Source organism: Trichomycterus rosablanca, chromosome 12 (genome assembly GCF_030014385.1).
Source record: "Trichomycterus rosablanca isolate fTriRos1 chromosome 12, fTriRos1.hap1, whole genome shotgun sequence".
Classification (NCBI taxonomy): Eukaryota; Metazoa; Chordata; class Actinopteri; order Siluriformes; family Trichomycteridae; genus Trichomycterus; species Trichomycterus rosablanca.
This window is the reverse complement of record NC_085999.1, coordinates 5,474,214-5,496,382: the sequence shown is the minus strand read 5'-3', so window position 1 is coordinate 5,496,382 and position 22,169 is coordinate 5,474,214. Positions and strand designations below refer to the sequence as shown.

Below are 22,169 nucleotides of genomic sequence, written 5' to 3'. Positions count from 1 at the left end.
ATAGTACACACACATTCAGAGAGAAAGAGAGAGAGAGAGAGTCCTGATCACCTAGAGATGACCGACTGTGTGGTCATTATGGGAGCAGGGAGGTGGAGACAGAGATGCATGTCCTTCTTCATTGCCAAAAATTCAAAATAATACAAGAAAATTTCACAGACAGCTGATCCCAAATTATGAAATACTAAGTTCAATTTCCATTGTTCATTTAGTTTCTTTGGACCTTGAATCTTGAAAGAGGAAGAAAGAGAGAGCATAAGCATTAAATTGCCCATGTAGTTCACAGTTATATGCCAGTGTTTGGGCACCACTATCTGCTGAATGGTAATGCATAGCTGCTGTATTTGATTAATAGAATATTTAATTAGTAGAATTTTAAAAACATTAAACAGTAAGCGTGTCATAAATGTGGACATCCTTAAGAATTAATTTACCCTAGGCCGCTCAGGTGGCGCAGCGGTAAAAGTACGCTAGCACACCAGAGTTGTTTATAGGGTTAGGGTCCTCAAACTAGTGCAACTGCGGCCCCTGCTAGCTGACTGATGATGCCTGCACAGGGCTGAGGAATGATGCTGATGGGGGTGTGGCCCTCCGTTCACAGTGCCAATTGGTGTGTGAACTTGACTCGTGCAGGTGGAAAATGCAGTCTGCACTGACTGTACATGCCGAAGGGGGCGTATGTCAGTTGAGAGGCGTCCTCAGTCAGCGATGAAGAGTCGAATCAGTAGAGTGGATGCAATCGGGGTGATTGGACACGACTAGATTAGGGGAGAAAAATTGGGGGAGAAAAATTGGAAAAAAAATAGAAAATTCAAAAAACAAAAAAGAATAAATTTACCTTAAGTAAAAATACCTTAAGTGACTCATCAAGATTTTGTATTTGGCATTAGATATTGTCAGCGGATGCGATTATTCCCTAGTATGTGAACTATCTGACCCTTCAATCTGTGGGCTGACAAAGCAGCTGACTAAGAATTTAAACACCAAGGGTCTAAATCAGGTTTACAAAGCAAAGAAAAGCTATAGAAACTTACCAGGCAGTTCCAGCTCACCACTGTTCACTCTTCTGCCGTGCAGCACTGATGGAACAAAAATGATAAAAGAACAAATATTACACTAATAAACTACTTTAATAAATGCAAGCAGCCACAGTATTCTGATTTAGACATGTTGTGCATGCAAGACAACCTAGTAAAGACTAGAAAGACTTTTAGCTAGCTACAGGAAGATTGTGCAAGCTGTGACCAAAAAGTGTTACTAATTACTTATCGAGTATGCACATACCTCGATTACTATTTTATTGTCTCTTTTTAAGTTTAAGTTTATGAAACAAAATGTAACAGTGGTAAAAATCACAAAATAATCTGTTGCCTGTTTGCTGCAGCACAGTGATAGGAGCCACGCTGCTGGAAACGGCAGTGCCGGGGTCCTGGGAGGTTCTAATCCTGAGCAGGGTTCACAAATACAGAAGGCGTGTGGTTTTATGTGAACCCAGACATTTCGTGACATAACAGTGCACCCTTAGTGCCAGTCCTAGACCCAAATGAATAGGAGGGTTGCGTCAGGCAGGGCATAAAAACTGTGCCAAATACAAACAAATAATCTGCCGTGGCAACTTCTAACAGGAGCAGCTGAATGGAATCATTACCATTATTAATTTATGAAAACATCTTTGTCAGTGTGAATGCTATCAGAGAAATGCATGAACAGGCCTTGAGACGAGTTCCTTCATTGACAAGGTCAAAGCTTCCTTGAATAAAGTGATTTCTTTTTATATGAGACATTCACATTAAACTTATCAAGCATCATTTCCTCATTTAAAAGAAACATTTGAAAAAAGTTGGAAAAGTTTGTACACTGAAAAGTTTACATGCAACGACAACAATTAAGAACAGAAAAGTGATTCTGAGCTCATTTATTAAAGAAACCTTGAACACACTGACTGTACAGTGAGTGATTTCTGTGTATGCAAGTGTGTGAGTGTGTGTGTGTGTGTGTGTGTGTGCACTACTGCGACTGCTGCACAATTGGTGAAACACACTGTGGGTTATTACTGATAAAACCCAAACAGCAACTGGTTGTCTGTGCAGGTAAAAACACAGTAATTCACTTCCTGTTTTACCACCACTTTACTGACTCACTGGGTGAAAGGTAGGAAACACCCCGGACAGATCGGCAGTCCATCTTGGGGCAGACACACGCACACACACTTTTTAGTAGCTCAAATTGGCATGACTGCCTGTCTTCCGACTTGTGAAAGGAAATTCACGCTGGGAGAACATGCAAACTCTATGTAGAAAGGACCCGGGCTGCCCAGACGGGGTGTTTAACCCAGCCATTGTTGCTGTGATGCAACAGAACTACTGTTCCATCCTGTTGCCCAATATAGACATACTGTATATTATTGTTTAATGAAGTAATTAGCTGGAATGATGTGAAATTGGAGCCTGCACTGAAGAACCGCTTTATAGTAAAGCATGTCTTTCACATGTTTAGAAACATATTATGTGTATGTATGTATCTGTATTAAAAAAGACAAACACTTACACTTGTTGAGTGTGTGAACAATCACTGTGGGGGCTCCAGGTCCTAAACAGAGCAGAAAACTGTGTTAGTGTGTTAGCCTCGTGTTAACACTAAAAATACATTACACAGATCATCCAGCACTGAGATGTGGTGTGTGTTAACAGAAGTGTTAGAGAGTGGATGTGAATGCTGTACCTTTACAGTTCAGTATAACGTGCTGGTTTGTTGGATTGAAGTCGGCGCTGAAGAAAGTACAGTTCTTAATCATGTCACAGGTCAAACATCGCCGTGGAAACAGACCAATCGTGGACACACTAAAGAACCATAAAGAATACATTTATTATTCACTACCAGCATATCCAAACCTAGCAGGGAAAATGTTTAAAGAGTAGATTAAATTATATACATGATAATGATGTGATAATAACATGAATAAGCTTAAATCTAGGAGTGAGATGATATCCAAGTCCCAGTGTCATACAAAAACAACAAACTGATATCACTAATAATTTGTTGCAAAGAAACTTCTTGCAAACGTAGCTTTGAGATGTCTGAATCTTTGTGTTTTAATTTTTTTTAAAGTAAAAGATCGAGAAATAAAAGTTTTGGCTAATAAAATTATTGTATTTTGTAAATGTAGACAAATTTTGAATGTGATGCTTGCAACACACTCCAAAAAAGTTGGTACAGGGCAAAATCAGAGTAAAACAGAATATTTGGGAGAATATCATGAACCAACAAAGGTTTAGTCTTTGCAAGCAAAGATGGGTCGTGGCTCAACACAATCTATTATTTTAAAAACTAGCATTAAAATGATTAAAGTACAGTGGTACCTTGAAACTTAAAATCAATTGGTTTTGGAGTTCTGGTTGTGAGCCGTTGAGTTTCAAGGTATTTTTTCCTATAAGGATGTATGGGAAACCTGTTAATACGTTCCATGGTCCCATGGAGCTGCATATATTTTAGGTTCATGTAAAATAATGGGGTTGTTTTTGACACTTATTCACTGAAAATAACACAAATGTATTATAAACAACACTGAAATAAAAAACTGATTCTTACAATTTCTCAGAACCCTGAGCTGGAACACAAGTTTAAAAGTGAAACAGTGAGGAAAATCCAGATAAACACAGATACATGTGGAGCTTTCAGGATGAATCTGATGGTTATTCCACACAAATGTAGATTCGTCTCATATTCGCACTTTGATGACATCTTACTGCACCGCTCAAGTCGAGCGCTGAACAAAGCGGCTGTTCATTGTTAATTAACAAACTGGCCGCTCAGATGGCGCAGTGGTCAAATACGCTAGAACACCAGAGCTGGGATTTCGAATACTTCGTATCGAATCTCAGCTCTGCCATCCGGCTGGGCTGGGCGGCTATAGGAACAACGTTCGGCTGGTTAGGGAGCCAGATAGGAACCTCATAACTGATGCAATTATGACCTCTGCTGGCAGGTTGATGGCGTCTGCACAGAGTAGAGGAATAATGCTGATCAGGGCTGATTCACATATGAACTTGGTTGGTGCAGGTGAAAAAATGCAGTCGGCTGCTGCACACGTATTGGATGGGAAGTGTGTCAGTTCGCTCTCCTCAATCAGGGGCGGTGGTCAGCACCAGTAGAGAGGAAGCATAACGCAATTGGGTAAAAATTGGACGGGCTAAAAATCGGGAGAAAAGGGGGTTAAGTGTAAGGGAAACGTTGAGTTTAAGTTTACAAATTTCGCAACAAAGGGCATTAAGTTTCAAAGATTTTGAGTTCAGGGGACGTTGAGTTACAAGGTACCACTGTAGTTCCTAAACAAAATATAATGAAAATTGTATTTATTGTATTAAAACTAAACACTATGTATTAAAAAAAATGCTTAATATGTGAACACATAATCAATCCTAATATCACAATAAAACCAAAGCGCAAAGGAAACAACACAAAGCTTTAGTTCCTAACCTGAAGAGGTGGCGTCTTCTCGGGGACCCTTCAGTGCTCAGGAAGTATCTGTGGGATAAAAAACAAGCTCAAAGTGACATCAGGCAGTAACAGTACATTTACAGACATTGCTCAAACCCAAGATAATTATTTGTCTCTTGTGTGTTCCACCATTGCCACAATGCTTTTGACTTACAGCAGCGTTTATTCAACCTAAAGCTTTTCAATAGCAGCAAGTAATAACACTAGAGCTTCTGGGATCAAAATACACTTTCTGCAATTCAGAAGAAAAATGGAAGTTCCAGACAATCAATAAGCTTTTTGTGTTTTATTATTAGTCCCAATTTTTCTTCCAGTTCAGTCATCACAAATTTCCACAGGAGGTGAGAAGTGCTGCCTCATAATGCAAATGTGTGCATGTTTATATTGATCCTATAATTGTGATTGTGAAAAAGTGGCTTCAGATTACTCACATGGTCTGGGAGCTCTCATCATAGGCCAAAATCTCTGTCACTTCCCAGTTTCCTGATGTAAGGTGACGCACCTCATTTTGGTCCGCCCTAACCTGAGAAATTTACACCAAAGAAATAGAAAATATGAGTGGTAGAGAGTGAGAGTTGTAACAGCCTCACCCACCTTTAGCTGGCATGTACCATGTATGATTATAAACCCAATAACAGAACACGCTGCAGTTCTAATCCAAAACTATTTCATTCATTTATTGTCTGTTTTACCACCACTTTATCCTATTCAGGGTCACAGTGGGTCTGATTCACTGAGCGAAAGGTAGGAAACATCCTGGACAGGTCACCATTCCATCACAGGGCAAACACACACACTCACATACACCGATCAGCCATAACATTAAAACCACCTCCTTGTTTCTACACTCACTGTCCATTTTATCAGCTCCACTTACCATATAGAAGCACTTTGTAGTTCTACAATTACTGACTGTTGTCCATCTGTTTCTCTGCATGCTTTGTTAGCCCCCTTTCATGCTGTTCTTCAATGGTTAGGACTCTCCCAGGACCACTACAGAGCAGGTATTATTTGGGTGGTGGATCATTCTCAGCAATGCAGTGACACTGACATGGTGGTGGTGTGTTAGTGTGTGTTGTGTTGGTATGAGTGGATCAGAAACAGCAGCACTGCTGGAGTTTTTAAATAACATGTCCACTCACTGTCCAGTCTATTGGCTATAACACAAGTTTAAAAGTGAAACAGTGAGGAGAATCCAGATGAACACAGATACATGTGGAAGCTTTCAGAGTGAATCTGATGGTTATTCCACACAAATGCAGATTCGCCTCATATGCACACTTTGATGACATTTACCGCACCGCTTAAGCCAAGCGCTGAACAAAGCGGCTGTTCATTGTTAATTTGAAATTAAATTATTTTTTAATTTCTTTTATGAGTTTAAGAGTACAAACTTCTCGACGAAGTACGTTGAGTTTCAAAGATTTTGAGTTTAGGGGACAACTGTAATAAGAAAGGATTTATAAGACAGGATTCTCTGATTCATCATCAATAACACTTCATTTAAATCAAAGCAGCACAGCAGAGTGAGATGTTTACCTGTGTGGTGAACATAGCAATGTGATGGAACTCTCCATGACCACCTTGCTTCACAGGAACAGACAGAAAGAAGCGGCTGCCATCCTGAGAGAAGAAAGGTTCCTGATTCTGCACCGAGAGAAAAACACACACTGAGTTACAAGACTGAGTACTAGAGCTCTATAGCACTCTTTAACTGAAGAGCTCTCCACAGGTAACACTTCTCAAAACAGACTGCAGGGTTCAGACACGGAGAGAAAGATCTCACCTGTTTAGAGAGCCAGAGCTCCGACATCTCCTCGTGTCTCTAAAAAAAACACCCGCAAAAGCATGATCACCCACAGAGTTCCGTTCTGATGTGAGAACATGTAGGTGTGTTAAAATGCGAGTGTCTGTGTTTAAACCTTGATGCAGGCACCAGTGGTGGAGTCACACACAGTCAGTATAGAAACATTTTGAGCTCGGTTTAACCACCTGACTGCCATCTTAGTCTTACTGATCCACTTCACCATCACTATGTAGTGCTCCCTATTAAAACAACACACACACACACACACATGCAGGCAGACCCTTGAGTTAATAAAACACAGCCATACACTGATCAACCACCTCCTTGTTTCTACACTCCACTTACCATATAGAAGCACTATAGTATAGTTCTACAATTACTGACTAGTCCATCTGTTTCTCTACATACCTTTTTAACCTGCTTTCACCCTGTTCTTCAATGGTCAGGACCCCCACAGGACCACCACAGAGTAGGTATTATTTAGGTGGTGGATCATTCTCAGCACTGCAGTGACACTGACATGGTGGTGGTGTGTTAGTGTGTGTTGTGGTATGAGTGGATTAGACACAGCAGCGCTGCTGGACTTTTTAAATACCGTGTCCACTCACTGTCCACTCTATAGGACACTCCTACCTAGTTGGTCCACCTTGTAGATGTAAAGTCAGAGACGATCGCTCATCTATTGCTGCTGTTTGAATTGGTCATCTTCTAGACCTTCACCAGCGGTCACAGGACGCTGCCCATAGGGTGCTGTTGGCTAGATATATTGTTGGTTGGTGGACTATTCTCAGTCCAGCAGTGCTGCTGTGTCTGATCCACTCATACCAGCACAACACACACTAACACACTACCACTATGTCAGTGTCACTGCAGTACTGAGAATCAAAGCAGGTTAAAACAGTATGTAGAGAAACAGATGGACTACAGTCAGTAATTGTAGAACTACAAAGTGCTTCTATATGGTAAGTGGAGCTGATAAAATGGACAGTGAGTGTAGAAACCAGGAGGTGGTTTTAATGTTATGGCTGATTGGTGTACACTACTGCAGAAGGAGATAACAGGAGGGAAAAAAAACATTGAGTTCGAGCCCCACCAAAAGTAATTACAGAAGATAGCGCGAGGGCTGAACATTTAATTGCATTTTAATAGTAAATAGAGTTTTTCTGCTCCTTTAATAAATTATACTTAACCAACTGTGATATTTGTGAGTTTAGCTAAATTTCAGAGATAGGAATAATTAGGCAGCTCATGATTTGATGTGATTGCATTTCAGAGGCCAAAATTAATTTCAAAACAACTCCTAATGCATTTTAATTACAATTTTATACCTAATAAAGGGCTTTTCACTGTTGGTTTATGTCCATATCAAGGGTCACATAACATGCACAAGTGGCTAAAAGACTGGAAGGCATACAGTACACTTTATTCTAAATGACTTAATACACAAGAGCCTAATTAGTACTTTAATTATAACTACTTTAAAGATTATTTAGCGTGTGGCATGCAGATCAGGACAAAAATCTTCAGAATATTACACTCTAAATGTTTGTTTGTTTGTTTATTAGGATTTTAAGAGATAAGATATTCTTTATTTGTCAGATATACATATACAGGTGTACAGTACAATTAAATTCTTTCTTCGTATATCCCAGCTTGTTTGGAAGCTGGGGTCAGCCATCGTACAGCGCCCCTGGAGCAGACAGGGTTAAAGGCCTTGCTCAAGGACCCAACAGTGGCTGCATAGAAGCGCCTGGATTTGAACCGCCAATCTTCCGGTCGACAGCCCAAAGCTCTACCCGCTAGGCTACCACTGTCCCAATCTTTATTACAGGAAGCAGTAGCAAGACACATGGATGTAACTTACATTCATCGGAGCTGGACTGAAACGTCACGTTTTACACTTTTGGTTACATTCATGACAGGAACGGTAGTTACTCATTACACAAGATTCATCAGTTCACAAGGTTATATCGAACACAGTCTTGGACAATTTAGTGTCTCCAATTCACCTCACTTGCACATCTTTGGACTGTGGGAGGAAACCGGAGCACCCGGAGGAAACCCACGCCGACACGGGGAGAACATGCAAACTCCACACAGAAAGGACCCGGACCGCCCCACCTGGGGATCGAACCCAGGACCTTCTTGCTGTGAGGCGACAGTGCTACCCACTTAGATTATACACTGGATAAAGTGGTTAAAGCTTTTTTATTCACAAGTTGATTGCTTACCAAGGGGCACGCAGAACTCAAATGTTTTTATTTAGTATTGACAATAACACACCTTGTATGTAACACACTTTGTATATTTTGCTGAACTATTACTTTAAGATGTATTGTAAGGATGTTGGTGCATTAAACTGCAGACATTCATATGAATTGACTGTCAATTTAGCTGCAAACTGTGGTGGCATTTTAACTATATTGTAATTATAATTTTAAATATATTATTTTGAGATTATTGATGTCTTGTGGTAACTAAGGAATAATTGTGTGTTGTTAATACACACAAATATTCCCAATAATACCACAGTTTTGTTCACACTTTTGAAGCTTTCTTGGCTTATTATTTGCTAGTAATCTCAGGTAAAGTAGAATTCAGGCTTTAAAGTGTTTGCTGGTTTATTATTCTTGTAAACCAGCACATTAGTGACTCTGACATGGTCTGTCAGGTACAGCATCATTACTGGGATTTAAAAACCCATTCACAAATTAAGAAGCATATCAGACACAATGTGAGCACAGACGACGATGGCAGAGTGTCCTGATTCACATGGTGGCTTATTATCTTTTTACATCTAGCTCTTATTTGTCACGCTTCCCAGTCCCTCCACAGACTTTTCCAATTTAATGAACTCCAACTCCCAAGATGCACCAGTCTGTCCTGTGACTCAGCCAGCCAATCAGCACTTGATTGCTAGATCAGCCTCATTTTTGTCTTTCAACTCTGATTTTTGGCTTGTCCTTTTTGTGCTTTATTTTCAATCCCGTTTTGTCTCCCGTTTTCCCCTTTGGACTGTCTTTGGACATTATTGCTGTTATTTTGGCAAAGATTGGTTGCACAAAGGAATACACAATGTATTTGTACAATAATAATACGTTTAAAATCTTTTTTTCTTGAAAGAAATGTACTAAACGTTAGATTTGTCTAACATTTTCAGTGTTTAAGCTAATTAACCACAAGTTCGAGCTAATTAACCACAAAACCAGACATTATTCTCAATGTTCTTCTCCACCTTTACTAAGAGTTTTATAATTCTGGAGCAGACTGTATAACCATCACTACCCTCTGTTCTCTCTGAGGAATTTTTGTAAGCAATGGTTATTACAATAATACCACAGTTACATCAGAAAAATCCATGATGGCTTACATCTATCTCACCAGAGCATTTTTGGGATTTGACCGTCTAGCCACTCCAATTTCCACTTAAAATTAAATTTTTTAGGTAACTCACCTTAGTTTAAGTTCGTCGGGGGGAGTGAGTTCCAAAGTGTGTGTCGGCCCATAAAGATTTACCACAAAGAGTTTTACCATGGGGTTGGGCTGACCTGCCTTCAAACACAGCAACACACACATATCACAAATTTTAAATATCAGAGCAACTACATGTAACAATAAAATAATGATACTAGTGCTAAGTCACATCTATGTTTCTTAAATAACATAATACATTACAGTACAGGACAAGTGTGTATGTGTGTGTGTGTTTACAGTGATTAGTTATGAGATTAATTATAATTATGTTTACAGTGATTAATTATAAGAACAATATTCCTAAAGGTTTGGAAATCGTTAAGATTTTCTGTAAATGCAGGATGAGAACTGCTGTTTCTCATCAATTGCAATCGTCGCCTTCATGCTACACTCTTATGAATTCTATTTTTGCTAGGTCTGTTTCATAGCATGGGGTCATGAGCAACAACCTTAGATAAGGCTAGATAAGTCGAGGTGGGTAAATTGCTGCTCACGCCTCCTCCGACCCACGCACAGCCCTTAGTGGAACCCTTTTTCACCCATGCACTCTGCACAGGTGCCTCTCTGTCTGCTAATTAGGGTCCTTACACAGAGTTTGAAGACCCCACCCACATAGTCCAGTCATCCCCCCCTAGCAGAGACGTTTCTGCTGCAGCACTGCCAATTATGCCCGCTAGAAGGTGCCCAGCCGACCAGTGGCAACACCGAGTTTCGAACCGAGGAGTCAGAATCTCGGCGCTGGTGTGCTAGCGGAATATCTCGCTGCGCCACCTGGGCGCCTAGGGACTTTTTTCTAAGCGTTTAATACTGTTATATATACTTATATAGGTCCTAAAATAAATAATGGACTAATGCTAAACATGACAGTGCAGGATAGTTGCATCAGATTAAGGTACATAGTGATGCATAATAATTATAAAAAGCTTTAAAAATGAACGGTGCAGGTCAAAATGGACTAGGTTTTTGACTTATTTGTTGTTTACTGTTTCAGTTTAATTAAAATCATTAATAAATGTTAGAAAGTGTGTGTGTGTGTGTGTGTGTGTGTGTGTGACATACCTTAGGGTATGGATACTGTTTGCCTTTAGGATATGTGGCTCCAGTAAATGTGGGCAACAGCATGTTGGGCACCAGACTGTCGTTCAATACCAAAAATGCCAATCGCTCACCATCAGGAGACCACCAGTGAGCCACATGTGTATGCAGAATCTCCTCTATATACACAAACAAACAAACACACACACACACACTTGATGTCCACTGCTTGTAAATGAATGATGCTGTCTGTATAATCAAGAGATCTGATGGAATGATGAAGCAAGTGGAATGTTGATTAGAGCCTTCATTAACACTTTGATCTAAGCCGTGTGTGTGTGTTTGTGTGTGTTTGTATGTGTGTGTGTATCAGTCAGCTAAAGCCAGATGAGTAATAATCAGAGCATTACATCTCTGAGTAAAGACTTGTCGACACAATTTAATTATCAAACGTGAACGCATAAAAAGGAGTAGCACATCTGCATCCACTAACTCAACCTCACCCCCTCCCCCTTCACCCCCACACACACACTCAGCACACAGCTCCAGATCCCTCACACTGTCAAATTCATTTTTAATCAGTGTCTGGGATAAACTAACAGTCTGTTCCATCTGAATTAGGATTATTGCAGCAGAATGAGAAGCAATTGCTTATTTGAGCAGAAAACACGTTATTTTCACCACTCTTTCCAAAATAAAAAAATAGAAAATTACAGAATGTAAATAATTAATAGAAGTTTGAAGGAAACTGTGTTGAGATTTGTACATATAATTGCACACATGATAAACACGTTTTATTAAAATTCTGAACAAACATACACCATTTTGACAACTTGCTTGAAATATTCATGCAGTTGAAAATTAAATCTTTGCTACCACAAGAAATTTTGTTCCTAAACATCTGGATTATTCACTAAAGCACTGTTTGGCAGTATGGCAGGCTTTGACCAATTCTTGCTTATAGTTTAACTTTTTTAATTTTTTTGCAATGTTTCTAGTCTTAAATTATTGGTGCCCCAACAATGTGTTTTAAACACAACCTGTTCCAACCTGAACCCCCTGAGAATCATTCCAAGAAGTCTTATCCTGTTTAATATTTTGCTTGAAACTGTATTGACGTACATTTTAAATCATTACCAGAATGCTTTCAGTGCTGTGATAAGGGTGAAAATGTATTTAAAACATCCATTTGATATTAAACATGTATATGTATTATAATATTATATATACACCGACCAGGCATAACATTATGACCAATTTTATTTGAAAGTCATTGTGAATATGCTGCTATTAATAAAATATTGGGAAAATACTTATATACTGTACTTAAATACTAAATATCACAAGGATGTACATATACATTATATATACAGTATTATACACCGACAAGGCATAACATTATGACCACTGACAGGTGAAGGTAATAACACTGATTATCTCTTCATCACGGCACCTGTTAGTGGGTGGGATATATTAAGCAGCAAGTGAACATTTTATCCTCAAAGCTGATGTTAGAAGCAGGAAAAATGGGCGAGCGTGAGGATTTGGGCGAGTTTGACAAGGGCCAAATTGTGATGGCTAGACGACTGGGTCAGAGCATCTCCAAAACTACAGCTCTTGTAGGGTGTTCCCGGTCTGCAGTGGTCAGTATCTATCAAAAGTGGTCCAAGGAAGGAACAGTGGTAAACCGGCGACACGGTCATGGGCGGCTAAGGCTGGCCCGTGTGGTCCAATCCAACAGACGAGCTACTGTAGCTCTAATTGCTGAAGAAGTTAATGCTGGTTCTGACAGAAAAGTTGTCAGAATACACAGTGCAGCACAGTTGCAGGGCTGTTTTGCAAAATTCTGCAATTTTCCTCTGGAATCAATAAAGTATTCTGATTCTGAAAAGGGGGACCAACACAATATTAGGAAGGTGGTCATAATGTTATGCCTCATGGGTGTATGTAAAAATACATGTATTATACATGTATTATATATGGATGTAAATAGCAGGTGTGAAATCAGTCCAAGGTTTGTTTAATTTTTTCAGGAGAGCGTCAATCATGTCTGTTTAGTGGTTTTTGGAGTATGATCAAAGTAATACAAGTTAAGAGCTATTTACTGTTTGAAAATGTACCATGCTTGAACAAAAAATAGTTGGACGTGTGTCAAATAATTTTAAATTATTTATCAGTTTTACGATATAAATGACCTTTTGCTTTACAATCTTTAATCTATTTTATTATAGGTAAAAGTCTAAAGCAAGATATATTTTATAATAAAAAAATCTATACACAAGTTTTTATGTGCAGAATATGAGGAGACCAATTTTATTAAAGGTAACATTTATTATTCATATTAAACCCTAAATTAATAAATTAAATATATTAGCTAATCTCTCTGGCTGCTGACAGCTGCTGATCGTTAAAGAAACAAGTTTAAACGACACAAACGGGTGTGGGTCCAAATAACTTAACAAGAAAACACATTCTTTTTGGTGCAGGGACAGACATTTTGGGGGCAGACTGAAAGGGCAGGCGCTTGAGCACCACCTGGGTTCTATCTCCGCACGTGCCTGTTTGGGTGCATTAAGGCCCTCAGACATGAGTGAAAATTGCATTAGAGAGTCGTGCAAGTCTCTAAGGTTTTACACTTACTCATAAGTGGCCGTCCTCTGTGAGTGGATTCCAGTCTCTGCTGTCAATCAGTGTGAAACTTTCCAATTAGGGATGTCTGTTAGCTAACACGCTCAGAATTGGGCTGTGAGTGCTATGACACGGTCGTGGCTGTCACTGGGATTGGGATGAAGTATACACTCGAATATACACTAGAATTATTGCCATTCAGGGTAAAGATGGGAAAAAAAGGTGGCTAAAAAGTCAATCTTTCCAACACTTCTAACTCAATTATATTTACTCACTTACTCGATATACGCTTATCCAGTTAGATAGGTGCTGGAGCCTATCCCAGGTCTCAATGGGCGCAAGGCACACAGTAACACCCTGGTCGGGGCGCCAGTCCATCGCAGGGCAGACACACATACACACACACCCATTCACCTATAGGGCAATTCAGTGTCTCCAATTACCCTGACTGCATGTTTTTGGACTGTGGGAGGAAACCCACACAGACACAGGGAGAACATGCAAACTCCACACAGTGTGACAGTTATTGACACTCAAGCCTTTAATATTTAATAAATTGAGCATTCTTGAAGCCCTAGCTAGAAATTTAAAAGCATTGGTGAACCAGTCCCTGTTTAAAATGTATTAATTATTTTTCTAACAGTAAATGTTGGCGTTGTCAGGAGGTGAAAGTATGTTTTTATAACCAGTTTAAGCAGATCTGTACATTTTTATGTCATCTTTATCAGTTGTTACTCCAATATTTACCACGTTGATGAATGACTAGGGAAACAAAATGTCATGGATGATGACTTGAGTGCCTGATACTTGGGTGATTTTAAAAACAGTGACTTATAATGTTGTCAAAAACACATGGTGACACATGGTTTTGTTAAAAAATGTTTTTAACACAAAGATATTTTTACTAATACAGTGGTACCTTGTAACTAAACGTCCCCTAAACTCAAAATCTTTAAACTCAACACCCTTTATCAAGAAATTTGTACCCTTAAACTCAATCAGATTCACTCTGAAAGCTCCACATGTATCTGTGTTCAGGTGTGTTTTTCCTGTTTCACTTTTAAACTTGTGTTACAGCTCGGGGTTCTGAGAAATTGTGAGAATCAGTTTTCCCGAGAGAGTATAAAATGCTTAACGTTAAAAAAAGCTTAATGTGACTTAATATATTAAAAGAACGACATAGGAACACTAAACTTCTATTAACTATTACTGCTACTACTACCGATTTAGCGCACTCAATTTTGTCTTCCACTGCTGAGAGATACCAGATTGCATCGTCGCTGTACCTGCCTAATCCGACACGTGCACAGCCCTCCTCTTATCGCCCCTGCATTCTGCACAGGCGTCTCTTACGCCAATCAGGGTCCTTACACAGCGTATGAACACCCATCCACCCACACATAGTCCGGCCCCCACCCTGCAGATATGGTGGCCAATTAGTATCTGCTGCAGGCACTGCAAATTATGCCCAACAGATGGCGCCCAGCCGACCGGTGGCAACACCGAGTTTCAAACCGAGTGCTAGTGGACTATCCTGCTGCGCCACCAAAGAGCAGGTTTTATTGTATTTTTTATTGATTTTTAACTGTTTTTTAAATTGTATTTCAGTGTATTTTATATTATATTTGTGTTATTTTCATTGTATAAGTGTCAAAAACAACCTCATTATCTTACATTATCCTAAAATAGGAACCCTGGAACGCATTAACAGGTTTCCCAAACATCCTTATGGGAAAAAATACCTTAAAACTCAACGCCTTTTAAACTCAACACCACTCCCAGAACCAACTGACAGAGTTTTAGAGTACCACTGTATTTTTAATATGAATACATTTAGATGAATTCATTTCACTACAATAAATAATATTATAAAATGAGCTCAAAATTTTAGTGTAGGTTGGAGCTAATGAACTAAAAACACATTTTTACCAAGGGTGCCAATACTTTTTTAACCAAACTTATCTAAAAGAGAAAGCTGACTATCATTTGGAAGAAAATTGGATAAAAAACTAAAAAATCTTTCTTACCCTCATAAAGCCAGTCAGTGATCCCGTTGTAAACAACGCCCTCCTTCCCTGATGAGGTCAACCTCAGTGAGTTACTCTTCACGTCTGACTGGTAATAAATGTTATTCTCAAAGATGTACACCTGCACACAAAGGTTCAGAAATAAGAATCAGTTCACATACTGAATTTAAGATAGACATGCTGATTAGCTCCTGATCTAGAGACTCTGCGTGATACCATGTCTTCCCTGATCTAACATTCCTGACTCGACTAATCGGCTAATTAGCGAGCCTGTCAGTAGAGAAATCAGGTGTGTTAGAACAGCGCATACACAAAATTATGCAAAGCAGTGGGTTGCCAGGGCTTGAATGAAAAACCCCTGCTGGTCAGTAATGCTAAACACCATCTGAAGGTCATGCTAACACACTGTAGCAGAGGACTGATAGAATCACCCACTCTGCAGCTCAGACCTCCTGCAGAGAGCACAAACGAGCTCAAATTTTAAAAGTAGTGTAGTGTCAAGGGGAAATAATGTCAAATTCCAGTCACTACAGATACTCAAAAAAAATGACTGTAGAAACACTAGTGTTACTTATAACTGAAACATTTACAATTTTTTGTGCATTAAAATAAATTAATTGGCCACATTCTTTGTTATTATAAGTTATTTTTAGCAGTAATGTTTTTGAGGTGTTTCAAAGTTTTTGAGGTGTTTTTCACATCTTTTCTCTAGGGTGAGTGGATATACTAATATGACTAAGTTCTATTAAGATCACATTTTCTCTGTCTCCTATAGAACGCACACACACACACACACACACACACACACACACACACACTCACACAATTTCAAAAACTAATGACATTACATTTCTACATAGTCGCCTTCTGATGCATTTTTCCAGCGTCGTAATGTTTTTGGTTGAGCGCATAGCCACTGATGCAGCGCTGCTTTCACATCATCACTTGAAAATCTTCTTCCCCTTAAAGCTTTTTGGAGCATCCAAAAAGGTGCAAATCAGATGGAGCTAAATCAGGACTATAAGCATCTCTCAGTCTCTCAGACACGACTGATTACTACTCCTCCCACCCTCACCGCTTATAACCAAAATATAAAAGTTTGGACATTTTTTGAAGATTCCTCGTATATATGTATGTATTTAAGGAAATGATAAAGAATAGATTAATATAAGGAAAATTGTGCCTCTGCCTTTTGTGCATATGCAATTGATGAAAGGAGGATGACACTAAAAGTGGAAGTCACAAACAAAGATGTACATGTTTCATATTTGGTTTGATTTACTTCAGTAAAGTGCATTTAACACGTCATATATTTTACATTCCAAAACCACATGCCAGATAAGTTCATTATAAAACACCAACAAGCTTTAACAAAGTTGTAAACTAATAAAGGCTTTTAAAAATGATTGTATTGTTCATGCATTTTTATCTAATTGTGCATTGTGACAAAACAAGGCACGCCCAGGCAGCTACTTTTAAACTGAATAAATACACACGCCTGTGAAAATAATGCATGCAAATAGCATTTTGTAATCCAAACCAAAGAATATGTTTTTATTATTCCTTACCAGCTGCTGTCCCTGCATGCCCCATGCTGCATGCTGTAATCTTGAGTTAGGCACTTCTGGGGGATCCAACACCTTCACTTCTCTGTAACACACACACACACACACACACACACACACCAGAGATGTTCACAAGTCACAAAATACGAGTCCGAGTCAAGACACGAGTCTTTAGGCTAGAGTCCGAGTCAAGTCATGAGTCAATATAATATACACAAAACTTATATTGGAAATGTAGCTTAGAAATAAACAAAAAATATGTAAGTTCAGAAAAAAAACAACAGATTAGCGAGTGTATTTAGTCGTTTTACTTCGTGCCTTTACTTTCCTAGTTACCAGTTAAAAGCTTAAATGACGTTTTATTTTCATTGCAAATTACAGCACAGCGGCCAATATCCCAAACACATCAAAAATCCATAATACTGCTTACCTTAGCTTATGTTCTTCCAGATGCTATTAAATTTATAACCGAGTGTCCCATTAGGAATATAATTCGTTATTTTGTAAATGTGCTTATAATTAAAAACCTCCAAACTTTTCCCGGTTGTGAAGTAAAACACGAACTCGTTAGAAAGCCGATCAAGCGTTTCATTGACAATCATCTGTGTGACGCTGCAAACTAAATACATGCAAATAACAGCATTTCTTACTAACAATTACAATCAGAAGGTCTGATTGGTTCAGAAAGCGGTTCGTACAATCATTAGCGCCAATTCTGTAGGAGCGTTCCATTCACATAATCTGTTACTGTGAAGTGCACAACGTAGGGTATTACAACATTTTAAGTACGGAGCGACGCTTCATCACTATGCCGGAAGCTGGCTGGAACATTTACCCATTGAGTGCGTTGTGGGTTAAAACGGCCGGAGCGTTAGTAGAGAGCAGAAAATGACACGATCAGAATGTCAGATCATATATATATATATATATATATATATATATATATATATATATAATTGTCACACGTAACTAATGTTGCTGACTTTTGTTGTCCACAAGTCATTTTTTGCGAGTCACAAGTCGACGAGTCATTTGAAACGAGTCCGAGTCATTTGAAACGAGTCCGTGTGCGACTTACGTGAACAGATTTGAATGCCACATACACACAATCACATTCGCATTCAAAATTACTAGTTACTCACTCTGGTGGTCTTATTTCACATCACAAAAGCATGAATTTACCTGGTGTTGATGCTGTAGATGATGTATGAGGCTGTAAATGAGTGCCGGTAAACCTGAAATTATAAGAAAAAAAAATAATAATAATAAATGCTCACGAATATAAAAACATATGCAGCTGGAGCAGTTTTCGTCCAATTCCTCTACTGAGACATTGATGGATTTTGAACATGATTCTACCCACCGCATCTGAAGTGTGTGTCATTATCACAAACAATCGTTTTAATGTACCTTTGTTTACATCCAATTTACATATAATGGAACCATACACTGATCAGCCATAACAAAAGCACTTTGAAGTTCTACAATTACTGATTGTAGTCCATCCGTTTCTCTGCATACCTTTTTAGCCTGTTTTCACCCTGTTCATCAATGGTCAGGACCCCCACGGAGCAGATATTATTTAGGTGGTGGATCATTCTCAGCACTGCAGTGACACTGACATGGTGGTGGTGTGTTAGTGTGTGTTGTGCTGGTATGAGTGGATCAGACACAGCAGTGCTACTGGAGTTTTTAAATACCATGTTCGAGTGAATGTTCGACTGTCCACTCTATTAGACACTCCAACCAGTTGGTCCACCTTGTAGATGTAAAGTAAGAGACGATCGCTCATCTATTGCTGCTGTTTGAGTTGGTCATGGTAAGTGAAGCCGATAAACTGGACAATGTGTGTAGAAACAAGGAGGTGGTTTTAATGTTATGGATCATCAGTATAATACAAAATACAAAATACAAAATACAACCTTCACACAAGATAGCAAACATGTGTAGCTGTTTTTTTCACTTATCAAAAATGCAAGCATTAAAGTAAAAAGTTAATCTACTCATGAATGTGGAATGATTCACATAAACACACTGATAATGCAGGAACACAAATACTTTCCTTTGAAGTTCCTTCCTTTGAAGTTCCATTTCTGTACTTACAAAAATGGAGACATGTTCTTTTAGTAAGCACTTTATTTCAGGCTATAGACGGTATGAATGAAGCTAAATCACTGAAGCTGGGTGCCACCGTATGCTCTGATGTCTAAATTTCCAAGTTTCCATAGCAACAGTTTTATACTGGTCAGGGCTGCAGTGGTTTAAAGCTTACACTGTTAACACTGAGAACACTAACTCACGCTCTTAACCACTTATCCAGTTAGGGTCGCGGGGGGGTGGGGGCTGGATGCTGGAACCTATCCCAGCTTTTCAATGGGCGCAAGGCACACAGTAACACCCTGGATGTGGGCGGCAGTCCATCGCAGAGCAGACACACATACACACATACACACACACACACATTCACTTATAGGGCAATTCAGTGTCTTCAATTAACTTGACTGCATGGCTTTGGACTGTGGGTGGAAACCGGAGCTCCTGGAGGAAACCCACTCAGACATGAGGAGAACATGCAAACTCCACACAGAATGGACCTGGACTGCCCCACCTCAGGATCGAACCCAGGACCTTCTTGCTGTGAGGTGACAGTGCTACCCACCAAGCCACCATTACTGACTTATTCACACCAAGGGGTAAAATAGAATAGAATAGAATAGTGCTTTATTGTGCTTTATGATATTATGAATGTAAACTTCAGCTGGATTCAGTAGGCAAATGGTTTACAATTATATTCACTAACCAGTATAAAAGGTGCAAATACAATTATTAATTTAGTCTGAGAGTTTAAAAATCATTCCTCTGGTATGTAGACGTCTTTTCAAAAGCTGCAGTTGTTAAAACCTTGTGTAACATTGATATGATGATTCATGGCAGTGTTGTGAATGAAAATTAATTGAGCTTAATGTATTAGGTTGACACATATGAAGTTGTACAAGTAATACATAAGAATAATAATCCTTATTTAACAACAGTGATTTTCATTTCATTTCATGTTTTATCACTGCTTTACCCTTGTGTCCGTGAATCACTGGGCACAATAATACACCCTAGACAGGATGCCAATCCATTGCGGGGCCTCGACCAGCCCCACCCCTTCACAAACATAGCCAACCATGTCTGTATGTAGAAACCTGACTGGCTGATAGCACCACTGGGGATTTAAACACTGGATCCCAGCAGTAGCAGGCTTGTATAATTTACCACTTTGCTACTAGAGTGATGACAATAATTTTGTGATCTTCATAGTCTGTTAAATTGTGAGACTGAAGCCCTTGATCTAAAATTATAAGCTTTAACATAAAGTCCTTACATAAATAAATAATTAAGTAAATATATACACCGATCAGCCATAATATTAAAACCACCTCCTTGTTTCTACACACATTGTCCATTTTATCAGCTCCACTTACCGTATAGAAGCACTTTGTAGTTCTACAATTACTGACTGGAGTCCATCTATTTCTCTGCATGCTTTGTTACCACTCTTTCATGCTGTTCTTCAATGGTCAGGACCCCCACATGACCACCACAGAGCAGGTATTATTTGGGTGGTGGGTCATTCTCAGCACTGCAGTGACACTGACACGGTGGTGGTGTGTTAGTGAGTGTTGTGCTGGTATGAGTGGATCAGACACAGCAGCGCTGCTGGAGTTTTTAAACACCTCAATGTCCCTGCTTGACTGAAAATAGTACACCAACCAAAAAAATATCCAGCCAACAGCGCCCCATGGGCAGCGTCCTGTGACCACTGATGAAGGTCTAAAAGATGACCAACTCAAACAGCAGCAACAGATGAGCGATCGTCTCTGACTTTACATCTACTAGGTGGACCAACTAGGTAGTACTGTCTAATAAAGTGGACAGTGAGTGGACACGGTAATTAAAAACTTCAGCAGTGCTGCTGTGTCTGATCCACTCACACCAGCACAACACACACTAACACACCATCACCATGTCAGTGTCACTGCAGTGCTGAGAATGATCTACCACCTAAATAATACCTGCTCTGTGGGGGTCCTGACCATTGAAGAACAGCATGAGAGCAGGTTGAAAAGATATGTAGAGAAACAGATGGACTACAGTCAGTAATTGTAGAACTACAAAGTGCTTATATATGGTAAGTGAAGCTGATTAAATGGACAGTGAGTGTAGAAACAAGGAGGTGGTTTTAATGTCATAAAACATATAGACAAAGTTAGAAATACTCAATGTAGGCACCCCCTGAAATAAAAGGTTCATATTTTAGGTAATTACTTATTACAGATGATCTCACTCAAGAACAAACCAATTCAGAGCTGCATTTCAGTTTGTATCCCCGCTATGAACGTTTTTTAAATCTGGTTTCTTGCATTTTGTTAAACATTAAACTGCTCTAATTTGCAAGGCGTTTCATGCTAATCAGTGTCTGTTTTCTCAGCTTTAACATCAATGATTCACCAACTGAAATGTTTGTTTTAGTAAATAATTAGTAGATGAACTGAATCAGATGTGTTGCAGATGTGTTGGCACAGGGAGCGATTCTACACTGAGCAGCTTTCGCCGGGCGCAGATTGAAAAAGCTCTGTGATAAAGGATCAAAGTGAACAGCTTAAATGGCATCAACTGGCTTCACACTGGTGAAAAGATAGATTACAGGCAGCAACTGCCAGCAGCAGTCTTAAACACACACGCACACACACACACACACACACACACACACACATACGCACACACACACACACACACACACAGACATACTTGTTCACTCAGAGAGAAATCCATTATCAATTATTTAATTCTACAGCAGACTGACTCTTACTCAGAGTCTGAGCGTGGAGAGCTGATTGGCTGAGAGCTCTTGCTTGGACGTTCCCAGATGTAATATGAACACCTGTATGAACTTAGAGCTGATTAGTACTGGCTTTTGTATAACCTCAGTTAAGTGAAGTGATTTGTTATTAGTTCTTATATGATCTCAGATTAAAGTTGGTTGAATTGATTGAATTTGGGCAGTGCTAGCTCAGTGGTTAAGGTACTGCAGTATTGATCGGAAGGTTGCTGATTCAAGCCGCATCGCCACCGAGTTGCAACCGTTGG

General features: G+C 39.3%; 1 protein-coding gene across 1 annotated transcript in view; it reads right to left on the bottom strand.

Annotated features, from left to right (window-relative positions):
- LOC134324744 (inactive dipeptidyl peptidase 10-like) overlaps positions 1–22,169 on the bottom strand; it is a 117,576-nt gene that overhangs the window by 11,756 nt on the left and 83,651 nt on the right. The window contains exons 6-18 of the mRNA XM_063006681.1: positions 18,216–18,268; positions 17,037–17,118; positions 15,469–15,589; positions 10,838–10,992; positions 9,759–9,856; positions 6,420–6,543; positions 6,284–6,322; positions 6,037–6,144; positions 4,929–5,020; positions 4,477–4,524; positions 2,722–2,840; positions 2,548–2,589; positions 1,035–1,079 (exon numbers count right to left, since the gene is read on the bottom strand). Of these exons, the coding sequence (XP_062862751.1) occupies positions 1,035–1,079; positions 2,548–2,589; positions 2,722–2,840; positions 4,477–4,524; positions 4,929–5,020; positions 6,037–6,144; positions 6,284–6,322; positions 6,420–6,543; positions 9,759–9,856; positions 10,838–10,992; positions 15,469–15,589; positions 17,037–17,118; positions 18,216–18,268 (1,126 nt within the window). The remainder of the gene's footprint in view (positions 1–1,034; positions 1,080–2,547; positions 2,590–2,721; positions 2,841–4,476; positions 4,525–4,928; positions 5,021–6,036; positions 6,145–6,283; positions 6,323–6,419; positions 6,544–9,758; positions 9,857–10,837; positions 10,993–15,468; positions 15,590–17,036; positions 17,119–18,215; positions 18,269–22,169) is intronic.